At 35.0% G+C, this 9,225-nt stretch overlaps 2 protein-coding genes across 2 annotated transcripts; both read right to left on the bottom strand.

Annotated features, from left to right (window-relative positions):
* Window positions 1-202: 202 nt before the first annotated feature.
* LOC144567597 (transferring glycosyl group transferase) lies at window positions 203-3,512 on the bottom strand. The gene is made up of 3 exons (XM_078317762.1): window positions 2,770-3,512; window positions 2,137-2,300; window positions 203-1,391 (listed from the first exon to the last, which is right to left on the bottom strand). The coding sequence occupies exons 1-3, from the start codon at window positions 3,371-3,373 to the stop codon at window positions 345-347; spliced, it is 1,815 nt and encodes a 604-aa protein (XP_078173888.1). The 5' UTR covers window positions 3,374-3,512; the 3' UTR covers window positions 203-344.
* A 771-nt stretch (window positions 3,513-4,283) lies between these two features.
* On the bottom strand, window positions 4,284-7,839 carry LOC144567840 (gamma carbonic anhydrase 1, mitochondrial-like). The gene is made up of 5 exons (XM_078318020.1): window positions 7,527-7,839; window positions 6,702-6,845; window positions 5,855-5,980; window positions 5,295-5,446; window positions 4,284-4,767 (listed from the first exon to the last, which is right to left on the bottom strand). The coding sequence occupies exons 1-5, from the start codon at window positions 7,636-7,638 to the stop codon at window positions 4,501-4,503; spliced, it is 801 nt and encodes a 266-aa protein (XP_078174146.1). The 5' UTR covers window positions 7,639-7,839; the 3' UTR covers window positions 4,284-4,500.
* Between the last annotated feature and the right edge of the window lie 1,386 nt (window positions 7,840-9,225).

The raw sequence follows: 9,225 nt of genomic DNA, 5'->3' as shown, positions 1-9,225 counted from the left end.
CCAACACGCACACACCATGTAAAGTTGCACACACATGCACAGGCATGCACACACGCGTTCACAGCCACCACTGCACCAAATGGATCAGATGGTCATACCAGCAAAGGGTACAAACACAGTAATCCTCAGCCTTTGTTAGTAACTAACTGATTAATATTACCAATATCCCTCATTAATCTCAACAATTACTTGCAATACATAATTTACAACTGATACTCAGAAAAAAATTCCCTACTTCATGAACTAAAGGTTTTATACAATTTTAAAACAAAATTATCATCAAAACAAAAGGCCTAAGAAAACAGTAAAACCTGGAAAAGATAAATGGAAAATGAATCAATAATTCACTTTGGTTTTGACTGTGGTTGACAAACTACCGCATTGCAAGAGGAATCTTCATCTAGTAACCACAATGAAACATTTTCTAGCTCTCTCTCAACTGGAGATAATCCTGACCAGTAAACCACAGTATCTCTACCCTTTACAGTACTATCTTTGTTATATGTTCCTAAATCGACAAGTACAATCCATTCATCCAATGTACCCATCTTTAAATAACTACTCTTTTCTAAGGCTTTGCTAATGAGATTTACAAAATTTTCTTTTTCTGAACTTTTGCTGCTTTTCTCAGCCAATTTTGAAACAAAAAGATCATTCCAAACATTTCTAGTATTTAAAGAATTCCTCAGAAACATCAACTCCACATCATCTCTTGCCAGAAATTCAAAAGACTGATCTGATAGTTCAGGAAGCGCATTGGTTACTGGTACCATGTTTCCATCCATCAACCAAATATTATATCCCAATTCCAAAAATCTTCTTATCAAATTTCCTTTAACCACTGTCTGCTTTGTGAAGTCGGTACCACTGATGTCACCATCTAACAAACGATTCCCGTAAATCACAGGATGGCCTCTTCTCGCAAGATCACTCAGAAGTTCCAAATCATCTCCCAGAAAAAAATAGTTCCTCAAACCCACCTTCTCGAAATGGCAAATCAAATTTCTCAACGCTAATTCTCGAGTTCCATACAAGCTAACCAGTGTCATAGTTTTGTCATTTTGCACTGTTTTTAGCACATTTCCAAGTTGATTTAACCCGTTAACAATTCTACCGGGAAAGACTTCTTTGAAGCAGAAATTGTACCACCTCAGAGTGCCTAAAGGCTTCATCTCATACAATTCAAAATCAGTTGGTTTTTGCATGATTAAAACAGAATCGGGGCCTGCATTTCTCCCGTAATTCACACCCGCATCCCTGTGGGAGACGCTCAATGCTCTCTCTCTCCCAAAGTTAGTATATATGTTGAAATAACCTCTAGAGTGTATGAATTTGATAAACCATGGTGTCCAAATTCTCTCACCCATTTTCTTGTACCATCCAGTTGTTACCTATATAGAAGACCATATACTTTAGGTATATATATATTTTTTTTTTCAGAACTATACCCAACATTTAATTCAAAATAGCTTCAAACTAACAATCTCCATTTTTAGGCAATTAGCAAATAATAATCAACCGGCAAAGCAAGGTTGGTTCAAATAATGATATAAAAAGTACTATATTAGATATGAAGAGGGATCACTTCACAATGGTTATTTTGACAACCAATTTCATCATATTTTATAGACATGATATATATAACATAAATCATGGATTGCCAAATTAAAGAATTGTCAAGTGATCCTCCCTTGTTAGATATACACATCTAATATATTCACAACAAGTTCATGCAAACTTGACAGCCACCCGTTTAGTTCACCTTGCTGAATTTCATTTTAATTTGCACATAGAGAGAAAGGAGTATACACAAGCTTGAGGCAACATTATCAATATTTAATGGAGTTCTAAGTATCAATTATACTAAGCTAATTCTCAGGATCTATCTGCAATATCTCAGAAGCATCAGTGCTTATGCAATGATCACAAGTTTAAAAATGCCATTTGAAAGTAAAGTTATTTAGTGTAAACAAAGTATGACAATCATGGCTCATTACCAAATCATTAGAGTAGTGGTGTTCTCAACTGTGGAGTTATCTCAGCAAATTTAATCAATCCAAGCCCTCATTTGAGTCCCGTTAAACCCATTACAAACAAAAAGGGTTACTAATGCATTTTGAAAAAAAAAGTGATTACCATTCCTTGAAGAAGTGGTTTAATATCCTTTGCCTTGTGATGATTGTACCATAGCCTGAACTCCTTCCATGGTTTAGGAAACAAAAGTTGACCCCATGTACCGACCATCTGGTACAAGATAAGTCGGGTGTCAGTATCCAGCTCAATTTTGTTCCCATGCTTTCCTGTTCATGCAAACAATGGCCAGGAAAAATGGCTTAAAACTTCTACTGTTACCCAAATAGTTGTCGTCTTCAGTTCATTTTCAAAACATTTTGTCCTTTTTTATTTTTCTTTAGTTTGCAAATATAGAAATCCAGTTATCAGTTCTCTTATAATAACGAAAGACAAAGTAGTGGAGAATAATAACCAGAGAAAACTAGCGAATACTACATTACCCTTGAAAAAATTCACATAATATATCTTATTATAGCTCAGCTAGGTAATGATATCTTACTGTACTTAATTTAGCATTCAAAACTGCTTGCCACCAAAATGATAAATACATGTTTCAATTGGCTTATTTGTTTAAGATAACAGTTTTCCAAACTCAATGAAGTTTAGGTTGCAAAATTTAAGTTCAAATTTTCAAACTAACTGAATAACAACTCCTGCTGGTGAGCATACTGTGCCAGTGACAGAGAGAAAGCAGACCTGCAACAAACCGAGGGCGCTGGAGAGAAATCCCAAAAATGGAAGGGTGATAATTCGATTTATCATAATAGTACGTTGCAATTGCCTTCTTCAAAAATTTGTAAAAGAGCGGCGAAAGCTCCAAATCATCCTCCACCACAAATGCAAATTCATCATCTGACTGGGGCCACCATGCCTCGATCCACTGTGCTTGGAGCCCTCTATTTTCACTATTATAGATTATCTGCTTCTCACCATTAGGCCAACGGAACCCATCCAAGAATCCGAGAATCTGCTGATCTGATTCGACCTTCTCGTGGATCACAGATAGGTTTTTGGATTCAGGTTGCTTAAAATGGTCGAGATGAATGTGGAGATCAACCCGATCCAAACCGTACTCGGCTCTGGATAGGGAAAGGAGGCAGCGCTTGAGAGGAGCGAGGCGGTTGTAGGCCAAGACCTTTATTATAAACTTGAATTTGCTCGGATTAGGGTTTGAATTGGCGTTTGAATGGGAATGCGGGAGGGAGGAGTTGTAATGACAGGAGTAGAGGAGGATGGCAGCGAAGGAGAGGAGGGAGAGAACGAGGAAGAAAGGGAGGAAAGGGCGCCGCTTAAAATGCATCTACGGTTAGAATTTAGTGCTTACAACCCTAGTTGGTCGGAGAAGAGAACGAGGGTTCCGACATCAGCAATGGAGGCAAGGTGGTGGTATGGTGGTGGTAGTGGTTACAGTTCACAGGCGAGCAGGATTGTTCTTTTTCTCTGTAATTGGGCCACTGAGCACTTTGTTTGATATCAATAGAAGCGCAGTACAGCTCTATCTGCTTCTGATATCGTTATTGGATTGGGCCTCTTCACTCTCAGAAGAGTAGGGGTGTTATTTGATTTTCAACCGAAATGACGATTTTAGATTAAATGATTTGATTTTTCATTTTAAATAGTTCAATTCGGTTAATTTTTTTTATTTTTTTATATTTATTTCGATTTAATCAAACAGAAATTTACTTTATATTTACTTGCATTACTTCAAAATTTTTATATTTGAATTAGTTTAATCTCTCTTGTTTCGGTTCATGACTATATATATTTTAATATTTATTTCTATAATTATTAAATGTATTTTTGTATACATTAAATTTTGACATTTTAAAAGTTAATATCTCTTATGGCTCAGTTGTTATTCAATTAACAAGTTTCATTTAGTTAGATTGATAATTTTTTAAAAACCGGATAAATTAATTTGACTATTTTCATTCAGTTTTAATCAAACCGACCGTTTGAACATCCAATGACTACACATTTTTTAAGCCCGCAAAGGGAACTCCAATTCAAAGAGTAAAAAGGCAACAACAGGTCCGATTCTCAAAAAACGCTGAGCACATCTTTGTCAGGTGTACATTTGTTAGAGAGTACTGACCAGCAGTAAAAAGCTACACGGACAAAGAAAAAAAAAACTTTTCCAAGTACATGGATTCCAACAACTTAAGAGTAGAAAAGAGAAGATTCTCCATCCAGGTTTCTTAGAAAACAAAGGCACTGGATTCTCCATTGTTATAATCAAAAGATGACAAAGGCAAGTACATTATAACATGGCCGATTACAAACAAACCATCGACCCAAAAAATTATTGTTATCCGAAGGTTCAAGCTAACCTCGAACAACTCTGACACGAGATCCTCGTTAAAAGAAACTCAAATAATTCATTAAAGAAAAAAAAATTAAAAGACTTTAAACAACCAATTTGACACCCTAGTGTGCTGGTTTGGGGGAAGACTCTGGTAGAACCAGCTCAGGAGGCACCTCACGCGCCACACCAAGCATAGAATCGTATTCCTCATCTCTCTTAGCAAACTTCTTGCGCAAAACCTTCTCGAATTCAATCTGATCAAAAGGCTTTGCATTTTCTTCAGCATGGACCTTAGCCAGGTCGGCATAGTTCTTAGCTGACTCCAAAATGAATGAAATCTCATCATCTGTCAGTTTCCTCAGGAACCGTGCGGGGTTGCCTCCCCAAACCTAGTAATGGTATAGAAATTAAACAAAAAGAAAAGAAAAAAGTTCACTATCAGAGATTAGAACCAGCTCTAGAGGCATGCCAAGCACCTAAATGAGCATGGAGTTTCCACTTTTCATCCATTTTTGGGAACTTTTGTAGTGGTTTTAATGAGACTGCTAATTTAGACACAATATCAGCTTGATAATTTCCAGATGATAGCAAACAATAGAATGAAGATTACATAAATAAAATTGACAATGTGCCACAACCTAATCTCTTTTCAATATAGAAAACATGCAATGACAAACGGAAACAAATCTCTTCAGAACAATTCATGTTCTAAACACCATAAGTCCAGAAAAACATTAGTCATCAGATTCAGGTAGACATTGTCAACATTAATGGAATGTACATTTTCCACAAAAAACTTTTCAAAATTGGTAATTTTTTCTTAAATATGACCAAAAATATATGGCATTTAAGGGATATCGGCTGTCATTTTAAACACGGCAAAATATTGGCTATAATATGTGACATTTCAGAGTACCTCTCCACAAGGGATGCGAGTATTCTGTCTGACAAGGGCCCCAGCAGCAACCATGCCATTTTTCTCAACCACAACACCATCTAGAAGAGTTGCTCCCATACCAATAAAAGCCTCATCTTCTACAGTGCATCCTTGTAGAACAGCACTGTGACCTGCATAGATACACCTTATTAATAAATTAAACACAGTGTCTGTATGACACACCCAACATAATTATACAGATCAGTACCAATAAGATCACTTGAAATCAACTTGCTTTATTCTATTTTCTTTATTTCTTTTTTTGTTCCTAATTCATAACTTAATTTAGACAAGGGTTAATTAATATGTAAACACCAAGACCAGGCCAGAAAAATACACAAAGATTAGTGTTAGAAACTCATAAAACAACATATAAATCTGTTCCGTTGACGTCCTTGACCATTGGATTGAGAAAGAAATGGTTTAAATAGTAGTATCTCAAAAGTTCACAAGAAAAAAAAATCCGAAGAAACATTGTGTCTTATCTGTAAATATCACAAAAATCTTTTGTGTAACTGAAAAAAAAAAATAATAATTACCAACAGTAACATTATCGCCAATAATGGTAGGAAAGACCTTCCCAGCGAGGTTAGATTTAGCTACATGCACAAGGGAGTTATCTTGTATATTAGTGCCAGAACCAATGCTGACACTGTTCGCATCACCTGATTAAATATAATTTATTGAATAAATCCAAAATTAATAATACAGAGACAGAAAAAGTAGTTAAGAAAAGAAGCCAAAATATAGTACACCACATCTTACTGAGTATAACAACACACATTCTGAATTGATATTTCACTCCAAACGAAACAAGTTTATGATTTTTTTCACAAAAAATACTTAAAACCTTTTGCAGCATTTGCAGAAAACGGTTTCTTATAACTGCAACTGACACCTAACTTTGCAGAGAGATTTAAATAAATTCACATTAAAACCTTTATATTCATGTGCTGGGAAGTGCCCATTAGATAGAGAAGTTTTGCTGTGATTCTAGTTGTTGCTTCCCCAAGTTGGTAACGTAAGATTAAATAAAACAAACATAAATTTGGTGTGGGTTTCCCAGTTTTTAGGAACTGATTACAAGATGAATTAAATGAATCAAGATCAGAATACTAGCGGACAATTTAGTATTCTTTTATTACATTGAGTTTTGCTTTTTCCATTCTGTATTATTTGCAAATGGCTGCAAATATTGGGTGTTCATTGCAAATATAAGAAACATTGACTGATGTTCTTTTAAGGTAAAAGTACAGGGTACAATTAGCAAAGTAGAAACTACACAATATATGATAAAACACAAAGTTGAACCTCACACGGAATGAGTAATTGTAAGGCAAAAGCAAAAGTTCTGACCGACAGAGATCAGTAAAGCAAAAGCTGTACCTCGTAAAACACAGCCATACCAAATAGAGGAGCCTTGGCCGACCTCAATGTCTCCAGTGAGAGATGCACTGGGGGCCACAAATGCATCGTTGTGCACTTGGGGCAACTTGTCAAATACGTTCATTAGTGTGCGGTGTCTTGACACTACATAAAATTATTCAAATACCAACAATGTATTATGGCAATTACCCCTTCATTGTAATTACATTGAGATATATTTGTTTGTTGGGAAGTTAAAAGTATCAAGAAAAGAACTACTAATAACTTTTGCAATAACAAATTAAACAAGTTAACTTTGATGACAATCAATTCTTCATAAATTTGCGAAAGCTAGTATTTGTATCTTACTGAAGCACTTTTGGTCATGTAATCAACATCGACCAGATTGGTATACCTTTAGCAAATGAGGCTTCAAAACACAAGCATTCTACAAAATTGGTAATGGCACAAATTTTTGGTAGAATGATAATGCTTAAAAGTAATGGACAAAATTCTCTAGTGTCAGTAACTAGAACAAATTAAATAACCTAAATACAAAATCATAAATGAAAGAAAATATGTCATCAAACAAGAAATTTGAGCTGAGAATAAGATTGAAGGATTGGACTCAGCTCATAAACCCTAATTCTACAAAATTAACTAAATTATTACCAATAGTAAGCAATCAATTCTCAGTACAATTCCTAAGTATCACCCAAAACCTAGCATTGAGTTACAACATATGTCAATGCGGAATAAAGAAACAACAGCACAGGTACGAACAGATCTTTCTACAACAATCCTATACTGCTCAGTTAGAACTGGAGAGAGAGAGAGAGAACATACGGTGTTCGTGGAACATGTAGTTGCCCTGGAGGCGACATCCGAGCCGATCGAGGGCTTGACCTGTTTCCCTGATCCAGAATCCGACGGAGTAGATCGCTTTGCCAATACTCATTCTGTCTCCGGCGGTAGACAGAGGAAGTTTGACAGCGCTCCAAGAGGAGGGAGGATGGGGGGAGGGGAGCTGTTAGATTGAGGGAGATCGAAATGGAGAGCAATGGAGAGGAGGAGGATCCGAGAGAGCGGAGTGGTGGCTAGTGTTGAGGTTTGGGGGCAGGAGAAATCTTTTACAATATAATCACCGGTTATGTTCTACGATTTTCTACATATCATGACGTGTTCATTTGTTTTGGTGTTGGATAAATTATTGGAACTGATATCTCATATCCATTCTATTATTAAGAACGTTGGGTGTCCGATCCACCAACGGCTACGATTGAAAGTTGAAATTTCAGATTTAATCTCAGTCATTTAATTACATAATCTGTCTTTTTTGATTAAATGCATCTGAATAATGTGTAGAAATCTAAATTTAACTAAAAATATACTCGCCACACGTACCGCCACATGATGTATTACAATTAAAATTAAATAAACTTTACAATTTAGCAATATAATATATTTCCTTATTTCTTCCTCACCAATTTAGCAATATAATTATGTTTCCTTATTTCTTTCATTCCTTATTTCTCTTCTATGTTTCTATAGCTATTGCCGTGAAAAATCTAGAAATATTATCAATTTTGTTTCTATACATATCAGGATATTTGATAACAAGTTATCTGGCTTTTAGCGATTTTTTTCTTTGTTTCCTTGTTTCTCCTCTTCAGATATCTACATGCATCTTTTGCATCTTTTATTTGTATGAGAATACGTTGGCATATTCTTTTATTGTTAAATAATTATTTTTTATTAGTCTATTTTTCATGAAAATATGTTATTTTGTATGAAATTTTTTTACTCTTATAATGTATTCCGTTGCAACGCACAGGAAGGATACTAGTTCTTATATTATGCACGTAGTTGTCCTGATCCGTCAACGGCTGAGATTGAAATATGAATTTTCATATTAAATATCAGCCCTCCAATTACATAATTTGTTTCTTTTAATTAAATACATCTATTTTATGTATAGAAGTCTAAATTTAGTTAAAATCATACTCGCCACATAGACTATGTAACACCCCAGTAAAATTTATAATTTTTTTTCAAAAGATATTGACCCTATGTATAATACTAAAAAATTGAAAGGTTTAAATTACAAATATTCAAGCTTTAAAAACAGAAAAGAAAATGCTACCGTGGCATTTTGGCCGCGTGGCTCTCATGCATACCTCCAAAATATTTTGACCCTGACCCTTAAAAGGTTGTCATCTCTTTCTTTTGATGTAAGAGATGAAATAAAAATGAAAACCGAAAATGAAAAAGAAAGAGAAAATCCAAGGAAAAATAAAAGAAATATTATGATAAATATATTGATATTTGATTTCATATCCGATTGGAATTCCTACTACGCTGCGTTGATTCCGAACAAGTGTTGCATCTCGAATTGGATTTTTGAACTGATCGCTAACAGGTAACCAGACTTCTCTATAATTTGAGTTTTCGATTTGTATGGTTTATTTGTTATTGAATTAGGTAATCAGATTATGATAGCATATTTAACTGGAATATGGGGTCTAGATACTGAAATTGTTTTTAA

The sequence above is a fragment of the Carex rostrata genome, chromosome 16, assembly GCF_964058835.1.
Source record: "Carex rostrata chromosome 16, lpCarRost1.2, whole genome shotgun sequence".
NCBI classification, from domain to species: Eukaryota; Viridiplantae; Streptophyta; class Magnoliopsida; order Poales; family Cyperaceae; genus Carex; species Carex rostrata.
The sequence above is the reverse complement of the archived record's forward strand: the minus strand, read 5'-3'. Positions and strand labels throughout refer to the sequence as shown.

What these genes read in the sequence shown, in the direction of transcription:
- LOC144567597 (XM_078317762.1), bottom strand. Translation starts at nt 3,373, where the DNA reads ATGCATTTTAAGCGGCGCCCTTTCCTCCCTTTCTTCCTCGTTCTCTCC. An exon ending in GCGCCCTCGGTTTGTTGCAG is followed by an intron (nt 2,301 to 2,769) that starts GTCTGCTTTCTC and finishes TTGCATGAACAG; the next exon opens with GAAAGCATGGGAACAAAATT. An exon ending in AACCACTTCTTCAAGGAATG is followed by an intron (nt 1,392 to 2,136) that starts GTAATCACTTTT and finishes TCTTCTATATAG; the next exon opens with GTAACAACTGGATGGTACAA.
- LOC144567840 (XM_078318020.1), bottom strand. Translation starts at nt 7,638, where the DNA reads ATGAGTATTGGCAAAGCGATCTACTCCGTCGGATTCTGGATCAGGGAA. An exon ending in CTACATGTTCCACGAACACC is followed by an intron (nt 6,846 to 7,526) that starts GTATGTTCTCTC and finishes AATTTTATGTAG; the next exon opens with TGTCAAGACACCGCACACTA. An exon ending in TGGCGATAATGTTACTGTTG is followed by an intron (nt 5,447 to 5,854) that starts GTAATTATTATT and finishes GTATCTATGCAG; the next exon opens with GTCACAGTGCTGTTCTACAA.